We start from the raw sequence: 19,562 nt of genomic DNA on the forward strand, positions 1-19,562 counted from the left end.
AGTTAACTGGCTCAATTTGATTGTGGCGAGTCCTGGAAATAATATCTATTTTCTGATGTGAAACTGTGTAGAGACATCTCATTCTATTCATTTCAGTCATCGTATATCAGTATTTACATGCCAACACCCCCAACACCTCAGTAGCTGCACCTATTGTTAATAATACTAATACTTTTGTAGTTATTCATGTTATATCGGTAATGGTAAAACATGTGGTATTTCTATGTAAAACTGTCTTGTGCACAGTGACCTGTGAGATTAAGGTATATATTCCTAGAGAAGAGTTTAGAGCATGGGAGGTCTCCACGTTTGTATTGTTCGCAAATGCTTGGGAACTGCCTTTTTCATGTCATGTGCCTGAGGAGTGTAATCAGTGGCGCACTGCACGCATGTGTCGCTGTCTGCATTGTACAGTGTACACACTGATGGCGCGGTGCTCTGTGATTGACAGATATACCCTTCCAGTTGCTGTAAACAGTCCTCTTGATATCCTCTGATACAGAGGACGCTGTTTGACTTTTGCCACTTTCAGAGCTGGAAATCCTCCCCACCTGTTTTATGTGTGCGGGAAGGTTTTGTTTAAAGCTGATCTGCTGTGCTTTTATATATGTTGTATAAAATATTGCAAATGTGAACAAGTTGCCATCTTTTTGCCAACATTAATTAGAAGAGTTACAAATGGGTTACTGTACTTTTTAAGTGGTAAAAATTTACAATTATCGGTATAACACATCTGTTAAGTTAGCTAGCTAGCTAGCATCAATGTTAAAATAATTTGTTGATCTTTTGAAGTGTGCTGTGTGTGAGCTGCCTGAATCAAGCCAACTAAGAAACTGACCGGTACATGTTTTGTTCCTGTTCAGGTACATATTTGTGTATTATGTATTATTAAGAGGCTTTGCCAGTTGTGAGAGACATGCCCGCGTGTGCTGTGTGTGAGCTGCCTGAAACGAGCCAACTAAGTAACTATATTAAACGGCGGCCCAAAAAGAGAAACCAGCCTCCTCATCATCATTATTTACACAACACAGAGTCGAGGGGTTGATAGAACCGGCCAGTTACAGCGAAGTGTAGCTGAGCGCGGTTACATGTATATTTTTTAATAAGGTAAGGTTACGGTAAGAATCTGTGAAAATCAACGTGTTCCTACAAAGTTGTGACAGTGCATGCTGCATGTCTGGTACCTGCATGCTCCACTTTGGTCATGTATTGGTGTGTGTGTGTGTGTGTGTGTGTGTTGGGATCTGAATCAGGATCCAGAAAGTTTTCTAAATTACCTTCTTCTTAAGTGATGTGGTCTTGCATGAACACTAATATCTGTCTAAATACAAAAACAAGGTGGTGAGTATGAGCTTGAGAGAGACGAGGAGGATGTGCCACCACCAGAACTTTGGCCGGACTATTTTTGGGAACAGGGATTGAACGTCAGACCCCCGCAGGAACCTGATCAGCAACGGGAACTACCGACACAGCATCAGGAAGATCCTGCGGCAAGGGACCTTGAGTTTGAGTCAAACTCAGAGCGAAGAGGAGCAGCTGCCCGCTAAGAGGCAGAGGAATGGCGAGGAAAGCCCTGAAGAGGCGACTCTGTCGACGTCTGGCCTCAGCTCCTCCACAAATAGGAGCTGGGAGAATTACTGGGGAGTGCTCAATAGGAAGCCACGTTGGTGTGATGACAGCGACTCAGACTAGGTCCGTCAGCGCTGTATGAAGCAGGACTGGATTTTTCTTTCTTTAGCCTTGAGGGCTGGCCTTTGCATCTAGCAGGGCTTCTTTAACCCTTTAACACCGAGTGTGTCGTCAGCAACATGTTTGCGCAAGCGCATTTTGGATTACCATAATTACGTCACGGTTTGCGCTATTGGAAAAATTCCGTGACGTGATTATGGTAATCCAAACTGTGCTTGCGCAAACGTGTCGCCGATGACACACTCTGTGTTGAAGGGTTAACCTCGAGGGCAGGCCTTTGTGTCTAGCAGGGCTTCTTTAACTTTGCGGGCGGCATTTGTGTCTAGCAGGGCTTCTTTATCCTGGAGGGCAGGCCTTTGCATCTGGCAGGGCTTCTTTAACCTCGAGGGCCGGCCTTTGCGTCTGACAGGGCTTGCGATGCCCAAGGTAGCGACTTGTACAAGGGAATATCTGTATCTGGTGGCTGGATTCTCACCTTGAAGCCTTGACGGCTGGTGTTTGCGTCTAGCAGAGCTAGTGAAGCCCCAGATAGTCTTGGTATCAAATGCCCTAAATCTAATCTAATCTAATAATAATATAATATAGTATATCTAATATTATATCTAATATACATAATAATAACGTCACGGTCACAGGCCTATTCGTTGGTCTGGTCGAGTCCAACTCACCCTTCATCCTTCTCAGGAGTCAGCTGTCGATGGGACTCAGTACAGCGCACTGGCCTAAGTGTCAATGACTTCCCCCTGATGCAACCAGAAATCACCTCTCCGGGACTTTGTGTGCTGTGACAATAACATCATTATAAATATATAGGGGACATGCTTAGGCCTGGTTTTAAGGGCCGATCCCTCCTCCTGACCCAGGTCTGATTACATCTGTACCGCTGCTCCTTTTTGTTGATAGGAGCCAGTTGAGGTGTTTGACTAAGACATCTCAGCTGGCTCCTACATGTGTCGCACTGGCCGGACGTTCAGCGGACTAAAAAGGGATAAAAAGAAGCAATGGCGGACATGCTCAGAAACAAAGTGGCCTACAGAAGTCTTTTATAGAAAGGAGGAGGTAATGTATGCTAGCATACATGTGATATACCTGTGTATTCATTTAATATCTTGATTACTCACCCTTTTGTAGTTTGTTTCTTCTTTTCATTTACTGAGATGAAGGCGACTTTACAAGTCTCAGTTAAAGAAATCATTGATAACATTCTCATTATAGTCTCATCAGTAATTAATTAAAAGTAATTCAGCGGTTCTTTACTCACTGTTGTATTTCTTTTCTCAGGTGCACCTGGCTGAAACTGGTATGTTCATAAGTAACATTAACAAAACTCTGAATTTTATCTTATTAAATCATGGAGAGACAATTCATGTCACTTATTCTGTTGTACTTTGTTTTTCCTCAGAGGAGCCAGTAGCAGCGGCGGTGGCACATAACCGTATGGAAACAGTTGACAACATGAGCACACATCTCCTGTAAGTCTTAGTCACTTTTGATTCATAATTCACTCTGTTGTGTTTCTATGTTTCCTCAGCTGCTGGCCAAATGTCCTCCAAGAACCCCCTCCAGTGCCCTACAGTGTAACTGCAGGGGATCTCAGAGGAGCAAAGTGTGCAGGCCCACTGGAGAGAGAAGACGACCGAGACTCAGCTTTCCCACAGTACGTCCAGGGTTTCCATGACAATGAAGAAACGTTAACGGCCGAGCAGATCAGAAAGACCACTGAAGACAGGACAAGATGGAAAGTAAGCCCTTTATTAAGTTCTGCTGATGGTTTCAATCTAGACTTTTTCATTGAGGCCTGAGAAATCCACATATTCCTCTCACTTTGTGGACAAAGTTACCAGAGGAATCATCCTAAAATCAAGTCTAATTTTGGATAAACTATTAAAATGACAAAGTAATGAAGCCTTAAATTTGGGGTTTGTTGACATGTTCAATTATAAGTTAAATATATCTAATGAAATAAATGTGCACAAACCTTTAATATACCACAATTTCTCTCTTCTCTGACTCTTCAGTCTGAAGCCACACAACACATTAAGGAAAAATGCCGTTTTCTCAGGTTGAGAACTACTCATTACTTCAACTGATAAAAAAAAAAAAAAAAAAAAAAATCAGTTGAGTGCCTCATTAAGTGATGAAACTGACTTAACACAGGATTAAGCTTTGAGTTGAACTACATAAATTTAAGCTACCCTTGAACTATAGACATATTTCCTGCAATAGTCTCCTTGGGGGGGGGGGGCATTCAATCTAACCATGTTCCACATGTTGAAATTAATCAGTTAGTTATTAGTTTTAAGATCACCAGGAATGTAAACTGGCATTAGAACCACTTTGCATGTTTAATGTTCTGCCTACAGTTACAGTAATGTTCACAACTGGCTTACATTCAGCAAACTGTAGTAGTTATTTTAGAACCTTTTTGCAATACATCTTTTACACAGTAGATGGCACCAAGCCTACACAAATATCCCCCACATGCTTTGGCACTTGCCAGTACCTCACTATACCAGGAGGTGAAGTCAAGACACAAGCCAAGATTTGAGTTAATAAATTTATTTCAAAACACTAGTGATTCAGCCGAGGACACCTGCTGGAGGAACAAGACGCATTAGAAACCAGATTTAAGCCTGCAAAACAAGAAATAAGCCAATACACACCTGCTAGTGTCCCTGATGTGGCCTTATCCTCTTCCATTTGCTCTCCTGATGAACACTTTGGGCCTGTGGCTTGAGAGACGCCATCTGCCGTGAAGGAGCCGTGTACGTCTGCTGTGGCTTCCTGATGCTCACTTCCTTCTGATCAGCAGGTTCTCTCAGCCGTCTGATAGCGGAGCCACCGAAGCGCTGAGGGATGCTGTGGGTTCTGGTTGGGGCAAAGCGCTGAGCAGGGGTTCCCGCTCTGCCACTCCCGGAGGCAGGGAGGTTATGAGCTCCCTGGGCCGAGTTCCTGCTGTTCCAGGATGCTTTGAGAGAGCTTGCAGTGCTGGGCACCTGGAGACCGCGTGGCTGGAAGCCAACAGGACCATTGCGTTTGCTGGACACTGGAAGAGACTGGCTATACATTTCTTGGCTATAGGCTGTGGAAGTAGGCTTGTAGCTTTCTTGGGCATTTCCTCCATTCACAGCAAACAGTTTACTTTGGTATAGTTTTACAGCCTTGGTCTGGCCGGGGTCATTTCCAGTTCTCCCATTTTGAGGAGCTGAGAAATGGGAAGGTTTGGATGCTTTTGAGCCATGACGTGAAGACACTCTTCTAGCGCGGGCAGTGGCTGATGTTTGCATCCGTACAGAGTTTTGTGGCGCAGGAGCACCTGCACTAAAGAGACTGGAAGACTTCATAGAGGGAGGGTAGCCTCTTTGCCCATAGTAGGCTGGTGCTGCAGACTGGTGGGAGGCTAATTTGAAGGAGTAGCTTTCACTAGGACTCTGAACAGATGCCAGACTGCTGGACAGATACTTGCTAGTACGCGGCGTACCTTTACTGTATTTAGTCACAGAACTTCCACTAGCAATAGATGTAGAGAGGCCAGAGGGCCGCCTTTTTGGCACGTGTACCTGATTTGAGTTAATCGTCCGCCAGTTAGGCTTTGACAATGAGCTGCTCTGCACCAACCTGACTGAGGCGTAGCCACCTTGAGCCGGCTGTGAAAGAGTTTGAGAGTAGCCACTGCTGGAAAGTCCCTGGCTATAACCACTGCTGACTGCAGTCTGTGTGTTGAGACTACTGCTCTGGGCTGAGCCTAGAGAAACGGAGGCCTGTCTGAGTTGATTCTGGGGATAGCTGCCACCAAGTCTTAGTCCACTATCCTGTTGCGAGAAGCCAACATATGTGCCGCTGTTTTGTCTCTGGGAGCTTTGAGCTGCAAGAGAAACAACAGTGTAAACCCACAGCGGGTAAATCACAACACTGAACGACAGCAAGACATCTGTGCTCTGCTCACCTTGTGTAGCCCATAAACAACGTACATGCTCTGCTTGAACTAAGCAAATCAGCAAGAACCTGTGCAGGAAACGAGACATCAAGGTCAAAAGAAATGGGACAGCTAACAGCAACTCTACACATACTTAGAATAGTTGAAGGAAAAAAAAAAAAAAACATTACCCCAAATGAACTCCACAAGCCATTTCTGTGCACCAAAGGACCAGTAGCCCAACTGCCCTGAAGCTACTTGCTCTGCATGTGTGTGCTGTGGAGCGGTAGCATTTATTGCAGCCTGCATCCAATCACAGCTTAATGAACTGATTGTATACAGGTGCCTGCTCTTGTGGTTTCAGGGTGACTGTCGATTCTCTGTTCTCAAATCCTGCGTTTATCTGCACAAAAGTGCAGGGTGAAAAAGAGCTTTTTTCACATGCACACAGTAACAGTTTACAGCTCTCGCCCGCTTTGTCACGCTGGGCTTTCTCCTCTCTGCATCAAGCCTGACCTTGACAAAGATCACGTTAGTCTTAATGGCCTTGTTAATATTATTAATGATTCCTCCTGTACCCCCTGACACTGAATGGACCCAGGTGGACGCGTCGCAGTAATGATGCACTCGACCCTAACCGTGACAAACAGCACGTCAAGATCAAGCTCCCACCTTCTGTTTGCAGAATATGAATCACACGCTGTAATCACCACATCACAAATTCCAACTACATTTGAATTGTTTTTCTCGGATGAGAAGCAGAATGCATGATGTGAGTGTGATATCTTCAGCTTCCTGTGTGTATTTGACCGTCCTGAGACCATGTGGGACGCTCCACATGAGAATGACACCTTCCACTGTCAGTGGAGATGACACACACACACACACACACACACACACACACAATTAAGGACACACTCCCTGGCAGTCTGGCAGGTGTGAATCTTCATCCCAGGCTGTGCTTGGTCAATAGTGTTCATTAATGGCACCTCCCCTGCTGCCAGAGGAAGCATGATGCAAGTGCACGACAAGTGGACGACAAATGAATCTGTCACCCTGTCCTACTTCCCCATCAGGTGCACTTCTTAAACCCAGATTTATTAAAATGCACAATCTTATTTTTCATCTTCTTTTTAGGTGCTCGAGCCAACGCACGAGCCAGAGCGGCGAGAGCAAATTTCCTCCCCTCCACCGTAGGAAGGAGTGACACCTCGCATGCGATGGCCAGATGAGTGTGGTGGCTTTAGATCAAAGACACAATTTCCTGTCAAAGGAAATGGCGCGGAGGAATTTTCTTCTATTTTTTTTCAGGAACAGTTTCCTCCTTTCCGAATTCTTTCCATTACGCATATCAACATTCATACGAGCGAGAAGGCAAAGCAAGTGGAAGTCCCCCATTGTAATCAGCAAAAACATTCCTGATGACACAGGCCTTATGGGAGGTTGGCTTTAAAAAACAGCTTACACAAAACATGGAAGGAGGCATAAATCAAACGGTAAATGAGATCTATTTGTCAAAGTAGGTGACTCTTTTCTCCTTGTGGAGCTCTGATTTTAATTCAAAATCTGCCTCGCATGATGTCTCATAACGAATAACAAATGAAATGCACTGTTCGATCGGCACTGACCCCCGACCTGTGCACGAGTGGAAGACACGCTCATTTGAGGAGCCTCTCTCCTGTAAAGGTTACGGGGGGTCAGGCCCCACTCCGCTCACGAGCTTCCTGCGAGCTGTGATAGATCTGTATCTGGATGTGCAGGACCACAAAAAAGGGGGGCGTGCTGAAGGAGAGGGCATTTTGGCTTCCCGTCCACACCGAGCCTACAGGTCTTTACTTTGCTATCATTTAAAAAACTGTACAGCTACATACTGTGATAAAATACTCCAAAGTCACTCTTTTTTGGAGTAAATGGAACTTGCATAGGTGTATGCATCTACACTTTTGGTCATTTTCATGTTTTTATAAGATAAGACACACTGTCAAATCCCATGGAAAGACCAAAAGTGTTGGTTCGCCTCTCACTTTCTGAGTTCCCCACCCTGTCTGTGGCACTCAGCCCCAAGCCCAATCCTTCCTACAGCACGTACATATTTGAAAATTGGCCACAACTGTATTGATACTTAAACATTAAAATGCTACTCACACATTTGGTGCCGGTGAGTATATATGGCAGCAGGACGTGTGATTGGCTCAAAATGACCTGCATTGTTCATGGTAATGAAGGAGCATGTCACCCAGTGCCACAGTGCGGCTCATTGCTGTGATTTCAATCGTTTTTTGGGCAACAATGGAGCTCTGCGGCACAGAGGCAAGATACATCAGGCTTTGGCTCGCCAGTAGGATCAATTCTTGTTGGCTTTGGTCTGCATTAACTGATTTTTTTGTGCCACTTAGTGGCAGTGGAAACAACACATTGACATTTTCACCTTTTATGTGGATTCTGTGAACTTGGTAACAAACAGTTGCCTGTTTTCACATCCAGCTCACACAGAGCAACATCGGCATTCATTTCCATTTACCCTTTATTAACAAAACACGACTGAAATAACATTGCAGGTTTCCTAGACTGGCATATCATTTTGTTGGGAGGGACCCACATGATATCTGATATCTGAGGCTGACACGACAGTGAGAGATTTATTTTTTATCTTGCAAGATGTAACGGAGGAGTGCTTGTGGACTTTTATAACCCTGTGAGGGAGTGTCTTCATCTTCAAGTGAGCAGCATCATCTCCTCAGAGTCCTTAATGTAGCGAGATGATGTGAAATCAGAGAGAGACAGTCAGCAGATGGTGTCTCCTCTCCGGAACAATCTACCCTTTGGCCTCCGAACCGTTCTTCTCCGTCAGACCAATCAGGTGCCTCGGGTCCCTGTTGGGTGCGCTGGGCTCCCTCCCGCTCTGGCATCTGGTCCAGCATTTGCAATAATGAAGGTAATAATAATGAGCTTAAGTCTCCTCCATCCAGGAAGGCGAGAGGTCAAACTACCTATGGAGAGTTCACACCCAACACATTCCACGAGCAGCTCGGGGATCCGTCATCAGAGAGGCAGCGCTCTTTCCACTCCAGTTTACAGCTATAGGATCATCATCAGTTTATTGCAACGTTGGCCTTATTGTTGTAGTTTTGGCCATCATTTCTACTGGTTATGATAACATAATTCTCACTAAAGTATTTGCTGAGATTGTCTACAACACAGCCAACAACAATTTATTTTTTGTCAGTGCAATACATATATATATATATACATTCATATACATTGTTATTGTATATATTTTTTGCTTTTATTTTTCACTTAAATATTGTAAATGTGTATATTTTTTATTATTATTATTATTATTTTTATATCTTATTTTTGTACATACTCATTTCTAAATTCATGCTACTTTCTACTCTTGAATGGGAGCACCAGTACTGTATAATTTCCCACCGGGGATCAATAAAGTATTTCTGATTCTGATTCTGAAGCTAGCCAGACTATCTAAACCACTTTATTTGGAGGTAAAACTGAAGGTGGAAGTAGTAAGTATGGTAGGTCAAAGTTGAAACGGGAAGTTGAAACCCCCAAAACCACCTCAGCCAAAAAACATTGGCGAGCCTGGTGGTTTATTTAAAAATCTGATCAACTGACTACTTGTGTTTCTTTCCCCTTTCAACTTCTTTTCAGTGACGTCGCCATTTCCAAATCTGAACTCAATTAACTTGGTGAGTAAAGTGTAGTATGTTATTATTGCTGATAGGAATGAGGGCCAAAAATACAAAACCAGAATTTTTTCGAAGCTGCATTATTCATGTTTTGCCCACTTGGGAACGCCACAGCAAGCTAAAAACTTTCGTTAGCATTTATAGCAAATTATTGCCTGTTTATACATCCAGCGGTCACGGAGCAACATTAGCATTTATTTGTAATCGTATTTCTGGCCACCTGACATTTGTAAGTCCTGAGAAAAATGTCTGGCTGTTTGGCTGCTCGACTACATTAAAAAGCTGCCGTTTGGTGCTGTGTGCCTAGAAACAAGGCTGATGAGAGCGCTGATGAGTGGACCAAAACGGTAAATGTGTGGGCCAGAAAACCAAAACAATAAGCTGAAAGACAATAAAATGCTCCGTATAACTGAGGGGAACAGCAGAGTTGGTCGCCAGTTCTCTGTGGGTTCATCACTACGAGCGACAATTTTCACATTACTCATTACTCACATTTGATCCATGGTTCAAACAAAAAGACAGGACTGGACTGGACTAAAAAGGAGAACATAGCCAGCAATAAATTAAGTCATTGTATGTGAACCACTGTGGGTCTGCTGAAGGGGGATTTGATCCCTAGTGCTTTCAAATGACTCCTGTTTCCTGGACTATTGTATTTGCTCGGCTCGCTGCTCACTTCCAACCCAACTCATTGATGCATGAAGCAGATGATGAAGTAGTGCAGGAGTTGTGAGTATCTTGTCCTTTCTTTAAAACGGGTCAAGGCCATTTATAATCAACCAGCAACACAGGCCTTTTTCCTTTTCTCTGAGAGGACCAGAGCAGAGACTCTTTAATGAGTCAGAGCGAACCATTCATCTTCATACTGTGTTGTGTTTCAGCACAGGGAGTGAGCCTCGGCTTTAGGGTCTCATTCAGAGTTTGAGAGAAGGAGGCAGGATGGGACACTGGGAAATATATTCTCTCTAATTGAAAACTCCCTAACCTCATCCTCCCATAAACAACCCCAGCAACAACAAAACAAAACTTCTGACAAGCCACATGGATCGAGAGACTGATTCGTGGCCAGCTGGAGGACAGCGGAACCCACAACAAGGCTTCAGGACACTCTCTGCTCTGGGGCCCAGAGGAGGGGAAGCCGCAGGGGTGGTGGTGGTGGTGGTGGTGGTGGGGGGGCTATAAAGCCTGGCAGAGCCGTGCTGTTGCTCCGTTTACAGTTGTAGTCAATCCAGAGATCAATGGAGACACGGCCATGAAGACTTCAGAGGGAAGCTGCATTGTTGCGGTGGAGTGTTTTACATGAGCCTTTCTTTTCGTAGGGGGGGGGGGGGCTTTGTTGAGAGCATTTGTTTCTCATTTTCCACGGGTCTGGGGATCCACTGCGGTTATGCACCGAGAGCTTTTTTGTTTAAATGTCAAGAGCATAAAGAATCCCATCAGGACATACACATGTTGCACAAACTCTGCAGTGAATGAACCCAAGTGGGACTGATAGACTACACAATTAAATGCAAATCAAATCCATTTGTATTGTGAGTTTTATTGATGTCAAATTGAGATTTGAATTCTCCTCACTTGTCTGGGGAGATTTAAACTCCAGTGATGCTGCAGTTATTATGCAGATTTTTCTGGTTTCCCTCTCGGTGGGCATTTCCCATGGCAGCGGTTGACAGACATGATGATTACCTTGCTAACTTTAGCGCTGATTCCCACGAAGCATCACATTTCATTTGTTACTTCAACACCTGAGTCATCTCCTGCACACTGAGTGTTGTGTTAGCTGTTAGCTAGCATTAGCTTTTTCTCGGGTCCAGTTGTGGTGAAGGCAAATGTGATGTTACAAACTCTTTTTAGTGCCACACAGATATTGTCCGTGCCTCCTGCAAAAAAATAAATAAAACTTGAAATTTCTTCTTTTTGGTAATTACAATTCTGACAAAATAAGTATACCAAGGACACTGATTTCTTAGTAATAATGAATTTTAATTTCTGATTGACTTTTAGATAGAGTGACTGTCTGTATACAGTTTTAACAAATACCACGATATGTGTGTGTGTGCACGTACTGTATGCTGCATGTGTGTGTAAGTTCTTGTCAGCTCCAGCCTTTATGAAAGTGATAAATGGGGGGCCAGTTAGCTTTAATGGCTAGTTGGGCCTGCTGTACCAACTCCTGGTCGCTTGCATCCTCCGGCAAACTCAATTAGTCACATTGATCAAGTGAGCAGCAGAACAATGGGTAATACCCCACTGGACCCAACTCTGGGGTTTAGTCTCCACCGTCACTGAACAGACCTTTTGGACATGATGCATAGGCGACATATACAGGAGGCTGGGCGAATGAAGTCATTGATCTCGCATCACAAAGAAGTTCATTGTTAAAAGAAGGAAAAGGGAAGATGAGGGAAGCCAGACTTTGTTTTACTGTCCTGTGCATGGCTTGGTTGTAAAAGTGGGCAACCAAATGTTTAGCGACGGCAAATGTAAATGATGTGATGTGTCCACAGCTGAGAGAGACAGCTGTATTTGTCATAGCATGCCAGTGGAAGGGGGGTGGGGGGGTGGGGGTGGTGGATGCTACTTTGTCTCTGTCGTCATGCTGCTGACTGTTGTGGTCTCTTTTTAACATGTTCAATTCCTCACAGATGTGGTGTTCACTTTTAAGGCATATTCCCTATCATGGCCATTAAACCCATGTAATGGCGCCAAGATGTTGCCGGAGACAGGAGGCGTATAGAATGAAATAAAAAGGCCCGCTGTGCTCCCGAGGAACACTCTCAAAACTGAAAAGAAATACTTCCAATGTGTATTTTGCCTTTTGAAAACCACATGCTGCACACACAGCGGCATAAAGCTGTTAAAGTTTTTAAAACTGCTTCCCCCAAAAGAAACCTCAGTGGTGTGACAAATGGCTTGTGGGAATACAAGACATGGCAGGCAGAGTTGAAACAAAGACGTGATCTTTTAATCAGATATATGTGCAACATACAGTCTGAAGGAACACTGTAATTGGAGCAATCTTTCTGTTTTTAACAAGCCTCTCTTTTGCACTGGGAGTAATGGAGAACGTCTGGATGTATTTGCAGGGTTCCTCTCTTTTCATTGCATTCCTGCTGAGACAATCTTGCACAGCCTATAGCAAACAGACCATATATTTTTCAAACAGCCAGACTCATAAAAAGACCAACAAAAAAAAAAACGGCTCCTAATCCACACTTTAATGAGCGAAAACGGAAGTAATGGCATGCAGGGAATGATCCGTCTTCTCTCTGCTCTGCCTATTGACACCAATAACCCGTGGCCGGCTTAATGCCCCCCCCCCCCCCCCCCCCCAGGTTGTGACACGTTATGTAATTGCAAAAACCTTCCCTGGGATTTTTCTCCCACAAGCAATTATTAAGTATGATGACACTTCAACAATAGCTGGATCAGAGCGCTCAACTTTGTCATCATGAGTGAATCCTATTACACGGCGGCATAATGGCCGTCTGTGAAAACAGAAAGAGTATCACAAGGCATCCTTTTTTTTTTTCTTTTTTTTTTTGCGCTGGAAAACAAAGCGTGTTTCAGGCGCCTCGCCATCCGAGCCGCCCTTTGTGTCAGCGCACAGCCTCAATTGTTTTCTCCTCAGCGAGTAAATGCCCGGGCTTAATGCAGCTCAGAGAAATGATACCGAGAGTTTAGTCCCAACATTAGCAATACATTCATTTCTGCTCTTTCATAACACACAAGATTACTTTTGCACTTAATGAGTATACACATATCGTGACTTTCTACAGTTTTGTTTTGTCATAGCACATGCAGTAAAATGACTCCATGGTCTAAACATTTCTGGATCGCCATCAGAGGAACATCTTGATAGGATGATGGTGCTACTTTGGCTTCCAACAACGGGAGGCTGTTTCAGCTAACTTCAGACAATTCCAAGTACATAGACAGCTACCAATTTGGGCAATGAACGCTTTGAGGAATGGCAGCTTGCCACCCACTTTCTCTGTCTGCGTTTGTCTCACTTTGTAGCATCAAAAGGCCACAGAGAATTGCTTTTGTCATGTAGCCATTTAGAGAAACGTGTGGCATTTGGGACACATGCAAGGTTATCATTCACCTCCATTTGAACATGCGATAAAATGTAAGGCTTGGGATTTGACAGAGAAATAAATGCACTGACGTACACCTCCGGATGTCCGTGTTATTGAAGGAACTGCTCTTGAAAACAACCTCCACTAAAAAGACACTAAAAGCATAAAAGGTCGAGAAAAACCCAAAAGGTCAAGAACGTACTCTTCTTTCTTTTCCAATGGCCCACTCCTTAACTGGTCAGAGCAAACGGCTGAATGAAACAATGTGGCTGGTGTTTCAGAATCATCTGTATCTTATCATTGGAAGGGGGGGGGGAAAAATCCCCTAAACAGAAAAACGTGGAGAGCCAGAGTTTTCCTTCAAAGAGCGGCTGTTGTCTTTAAGGAAGGAGGGAGATTGCTTTCAGCGGCCTCAGCCCGGGACTGGTTCTCATCATTTTGACAATAAAACTCAAGGAGTTGAAACAAAGCAACGTTTCATGAAAAAAAGAGAGAGAGAGAGAGAGAGAAATGAGGGGGCTAAGAGATTTCCGCTGGCCTGTGCTGAATTGCCCCCCCCCCCCACACACACACACACACACACACACACACATCCAATCCAACAGCCAAAGAGGAGCAGAGTGGCGATTTCAGGAGAGCTTTTGGAGGCTTAATTCCTCTCCGACACCCTGGGGCTGAAGGACGGAGAGACCAAAGGGCTTGAAGTGGCTCAGAGATGAATGAGGGGTTGTGTTTTAAATTCCCAGAGGTTTGTTTTTGTAGCGTCGGGATTTTATTGCAGCATTTAGTTGCTTTTTTTTTTCTTTTTTTTTTTACAAGCTAAACATGAGGACAAGATAATGACTGAATAATGACTGAAGATGCGCCGCTGTAGAGGGCGGGCTCAGGTCAGGCCATTGATTAGCAAACAATACCTAGCTGACTGGAGGCACTTGCTGTTGCTTTTGTGTGGACATCAGGAACAGACAAGGATATAAGACATGCCAATCAATGAAGTCCCTTCACCTCACTCACGTCCATTTGACTCAACAAGTTTGACAACAGACCCGAGATACGCTGTATTAAAAGCGTGTTGGAGGTGTAACGGGGAAAGATGGGCAGTGCATGCTTTGAACAACAAGGCGGAAAGATTATTAACTCTATTATATGTATATATTTACAGACAAATCTGTACAATTTTTACATTCTGCTACTGATATATGCATTAGAAAAGAGTCCGTCTCCTTAGAAAATCCACCGGGGGGGGGATTGTCCTCTCACATGTCAGCGCTCGTGGAGACCTGTGATAACCTGGGGCCAGAGTCGATCTCGAAGCGGTAGTGGTAGCCCTCCCACACCTCCCTGCAGGCGTCCCGCATGTCGTAGACCCGCTTCTTGATGCCCTTGCGGTTCAGATAAAGTACGAAAAGGAAGATGAGACCCACGAAGCCCAGGACTATGCCCAAGAAGACGTAAGAGGTCTGCAAAGCAAGGTCAGCCCCTGCGTTCCTCTGGTGGCACCCAAGAGTCAAGGTGCCCACGGCGAGCATGGATGTGTTTCTCATGCCGGCCGGGAAGGCGCACACAAGGTCCTCGGCGTCTATAATGCGTCCCTGTGATCTGTTGAGCCACAGGGCAAAAGGTTCGATTCCGCACTTGCACGTGAACGGGTTTTCCCCCAGCAGAAGAGCAGCGCTGGGCAGGGAGTCCAGCTCTCGCAGGCCCTCCTCGGGCACCGTCTTGAGGGCGTTGAGGGTCAGGTCGAGCTCCTCCAGGTGCTCCAAACCCGAGAAGGTGGCGTTGTGGATGGCCACCAGGGAGTTGTTGGAAAGCTGGAGCCGCCGCAGGCTGGTGAGGTGGGAGAAGATGCGCGAGGGTAAATAGATGAGGCTGTTGTCCGAAAGGTCCAGTCCCTTCAGGCTCCCCAGGGAGCTCCAGCGGAGAGAGGTGGCCAAGTCCATCACTGACGAGTGGTTGTAGAGGGCTCGGCTCAGGTTGAGCTCCCGCAGGGACTGGTTCTGCACTGTGAAGGCCTCGGGGTGAACGACTGCCAGCTGGTTGTTGCTCAAATCCAGGGAGCGAAGGCTGCGGAGTCCGGCGAAGGTATGGGATTCCACCTCGGAAATCCTGGATGTGAGGAGATCCACGAGATATCATTCTCACTTTCAAATCACATACAAGAGCAAGACAGTGGGGAAAAAAGAATGAATGTTTCTGATTTACCTTGGAGCAAGACTAAAATAAAATGTGGTTGTCATTCGAACGCACCCCGAGAGCCCGCAGAGCCCCGGCTCCAAGTGTCAGATCACCAAATTCATACAATCTGCTGAGCTGCTGTTTCAGGAACAATGGGGGCAGACTGATGACTGACAAACTAAAATAGTCTTCTGCTATTGAGACAAGCTCTTCTGTCTTTGAGGAATACATGGCTTTACATTACAGCGAGGACAAAAAGGCAGCAGGAGAGTCTTACCTGTTATTGCTCAGAGACAGGTTGGTCACATTATCCAGCCCCTGAAAAGACTCCGGACCGATTCGACTGATTTGGTTCCCGGTTATGAACAGGTTCCTGGTGTATCCGGGGATCCCGGTCGGGACGCTCCGCAGGTCTCTGGAGACGCACTTCACGGTGTGAGCCGCCTCCGAGCACTCGCAGCGCGGAGGGCACGACGCGTAAGCGGAGCCGAGCAGCGCGCAGAAAACAATGCGCTGTGCCAGCAAGTCCAGCATGTTGGAGCAGGGTGGGGGGGTGGGAGAGGAGTGCGGTCCGAGAGCAATAACGCAGCAACAACAACAACAACAACAACAAGAAAAAAGTCAACTGGATAAATGAAACGATCAGCTGCTCAGACCAGACATCACGGTCTGCTCCGTCCCGGCTGGGAATGCGCTTCAACTTTGCATCTCTGCAGAAAGTGCGGCCGGGAGGCAGCCTCTGATTTCCATGAGGACAAAACTGGGGGTCGTGCTGATCGGATGTGGGGGCGTTTGATCCTTTAGCCGCGGCGAAGCGGGGCGTCGCTTCTTCTGCAACAATGAAGTTAAAAGGACCGTCGCCCGGTGGGTTGATCTGCGGGGAGGGGCTTCTCTCCTGCCCCGCACCGGGTCCGGATCCGCGAGATCTTCCTGTCAGCCCGGAGTAGACACTGCTGGCAACGAGAGGGGGATGAGGAGGAGAAAGTGTCTTTGGCTTTCAGCTCTCCCTCTCTTCGTGTTTGTCCCTCCGCAGTCCCACACGCCTGAGCCCGCACGGGGACCTGGACCATCGCAGATCAAAGAACAAGCAAAATATTGCAAGAAATCTGTGCTGTCTATAAGAAAAGTCCCACCAGGGCAGCTTAGTAGCCATGTTCTCTTTCTGTGCGATGGCATCTTTGTCAGGAATCAGTCACTGTCTTATTTTATTGCTATAATTCTGGTTTAAAGAGAGTTTTCTTTTCATGAGATTTGCTGAATGCAACGACTTTCCCTTAAACTTAACACTTAGTAAACACTGTTTACACGTCCCCTGGTCATTCCCACCTACACAGGTGGTATGGTAAGGCTGGGGGGAGGGGTGTTTGGGGGCCAGACTGCGAAGCCTTTGATCCCCCTGTTCTTGTGATGCTCAGCAGGATAGCGGCCATTGAGTGGGACCTTTGGCCTCTTGGTGGTAGAGTATCAAAGCTGTGACTGCTTCCCTCCCTTAATGTTTATTCTGACAGCTTGTAATGACTGTTACAGGAATCACTTCTGAGTGTATTTATGGAAACGTCAGGAGGAGGAAGGTGACTTAGCCTCTCATGGCTCTTCAAATCCTAACATCATCCCTCCTGCTGACGGCCTCAATCAAACACAGCAGTCATAATTACATGATGGCAATCCAAGTTAAACCCCCCCCCCCCCCCAAAAAAAAACAAGCCCCACACATTTCTACAATAATAGACATCTTTATTGGTATTATAGCTGTAAGTCATAAACACATTCAGAGTTCACACAGTCACTTGCAGGAGTCTTAAAATTCCCCCCGTGGGGGGATTAGGGAAACAAAAGGGGGGAGGGAGGGGGGGGGTTGAAATTGCAGACTGGTATAAGTATATATGGATAGTGGCACTAATAATAGCATCCCAACTGTCTTTTGTCACTGGGCTGAATCGTTGGGACCACAGGTCTCCACATTCCTGGACCTGGCTCTTGGATACAACAAGGCACCGCAGCAGGCAGCATCTAAAACCTTTCAAATGACCTCCGCTGACTATTGCATTCTTGCACATGCACTCCAATATAAGGACCGGCGTACTATTCCTATCCTATAAAATACACATATACCTTTATATGTAAAAAGCTGTAATAATGACTATGTGGGGCCGTTCATTCATCACCTTTCACAGCTCAAAATGTAAGGAATGAGCTGTTTCACTAAAGACTCATATGTTCAGATGGAAACTGTCGCTGCAGTTTAGGCATAATGAGCATATTCCCACATTTCTTATTTTAAAAACACCTGCTGCATTTACTAACACCACTCGGAACACACACCAGTCCTCTTTCAAAGTCCTGAATCTTCATTTCCTAATCATTACAAAATATACATGTTTGAGACTTCGGGGCACAAAGTTGTATTTACAATAAAAAGGCGATTACCTCCTCACACTAGTTACTAGTGACGTGGCCATGTGTCACAGTAAAAAGGTTTTCAAGCGGATAGCGTCCGCTGTTCAAATCGAGGGCACATTGTCCATTTCTTTCCGTTTCCTCGTTTCAATGGTCGGAGAAAATGACTCTGCAGCTCTAACCTACAGAGTCTGTAGCTACAGTACGGGCTATTGCATCAAATCAACATCAACTTAAGCAGTTACAGTCTAATTTATTATTTATTCTTGCTAAGGTTTCTTTACCAGCGATCACAGAAGACTTTAGAGACAGAAAGAGATAAAGAGAAAGATATGGAGTAATAAATATAGAAAATCAATCACTAGGCAGTTGGCTGCAATGGAGCGCAGCTGATTATTAATCAAGAAGCCACAGTATGGGTCAGACAGGAGCTTCTCTCACCAAAACACTCGTGTTCTTGCATGCATGCAATACACACGCATGCTGGCATGCAATCGCATGCTCCCTCCAATCGCTGTGTACACACACACACACAATCACACACTCATTCAGGCACATATCTGCCTCATCGTCGAGCAGGGATGAGATGCAGAGGGGGAATAAAGAGAACAAAAAATGACACGGTAAATTATTCAAAAGGACACATCTGTAGAGTGAGCGATCACGTTTGCAAAGTATATAAAGAGCACCTGGTGTAGAGTGTAATGTGTGATCAAATATTTACAGGCAACATGAGTGAAATACACACAAGAGGCCACAGAATATTTCAAACAGAAGCCCAATGAGGAAGAGCAAAGTCTAGAAAACTGGCACGGTGTTAGCCCTAGTGTTAAACCCTTAATGCACAAAGTCAAACTGATTTTAATTGAGGAGCTCACACTCGCATGACATCTACTTTGGATTATTGCAGGATGTATATCAAAAGCTTCGCGAAGCGGCGCCGTCATGTCGCGATGACCTTCCGAGTCTGATCCGCAGAGGTGGAGAGCAGCAGGAGCGACGCCGGGTCAGGCGCCGGGTGAGAACTGGAGATATTCAGCCGGGGCTGGGGAAGTGTGAAAAAAACCTGAGGATCCTGGCTACCTGCTGCTTCTGGCAGCACCGCGGACAAAGAGAGGGCTCAACACCCCCACCCCCCCGCCCCCCCCTCTTCTGTTTGATTGCAAACAATGAGGGGATTTGAATCGACTCACCACAGCCATGGCAACGGATTCCCAGTGCCAACCATCATGTGGAGTATTTTTTTTATTTTTTTTTTTAAAAGTGGCAAAAATAACCACAAAACTGATACTGTTACATATAAGGGATCTGTGAGAGGGGTCATCTTTAGGCACTGACTCTTGCTCCTCCCCTCTGAAGTCATAACTGGTGATGAAAAGCAAAACATCTCTCAGGTTGAACAAAAACATCAGACCAGGTTTCACGACTCGGACCTCAACGGGCCAAGTTAGACACTAAGGACACAGTTTGAGTTGGTCTCCCGTTCTCTTACGTTTGGCACAAGTATAGAAAACCAACAGGAGCTTCACTAGCCTGTTGGTATTTTCCACAGCCACATTCATTGAGGTTGCTACAATCGCTGCACAGATGATCTGC

At 45.5% G+C, this 19,562-nt stretch overlaps 1 protein-coding gene across 1 annotated transcript; it reads right to left on the reverse strand.

Annotated features, from left to right (window-relative positions):
• Nucleotides 1-14,604: 14,604 nt before the first annotated feature.
• tpbg1b (trophoblast glycoprotein 1b) lies at nt 14,605-16,103 on the reverse strand. Its single transcript, XM_070922310.1, has 2 exons — nt 15,847-16,103; nt 14,605-15,500 (listed from the first exon to the last, which is right to left on the reverse strand). Exons 1-2 carry the CDS (start codon nt 16,101-16,103, stop codon nt 14,651-14,653), a joined length of 1,107 nt encoding a protein of 368 aa, XP_070778411.1. The 3' UTR covers nt 14,605-14,650.
• Between the last annotated feature and the right edge of the window lie 3,459 nt (nt 16,104-19,562).

This window comes from Enoplosus armatus, chromosome 16 (genome assembly GCF_043641665.1).
Source record: "Enoplosus armatus isolate fEnoArm2 chromosome 16, fEnoArm2.hap1, whole genome shotgun sequence".
Lineage (NCBI taxonomy): Eukaryota > Metazoa > Chordata > Actinopteri > Centrarchiformes > Enoplosidae > Enoplosus > Enoplosus armatus.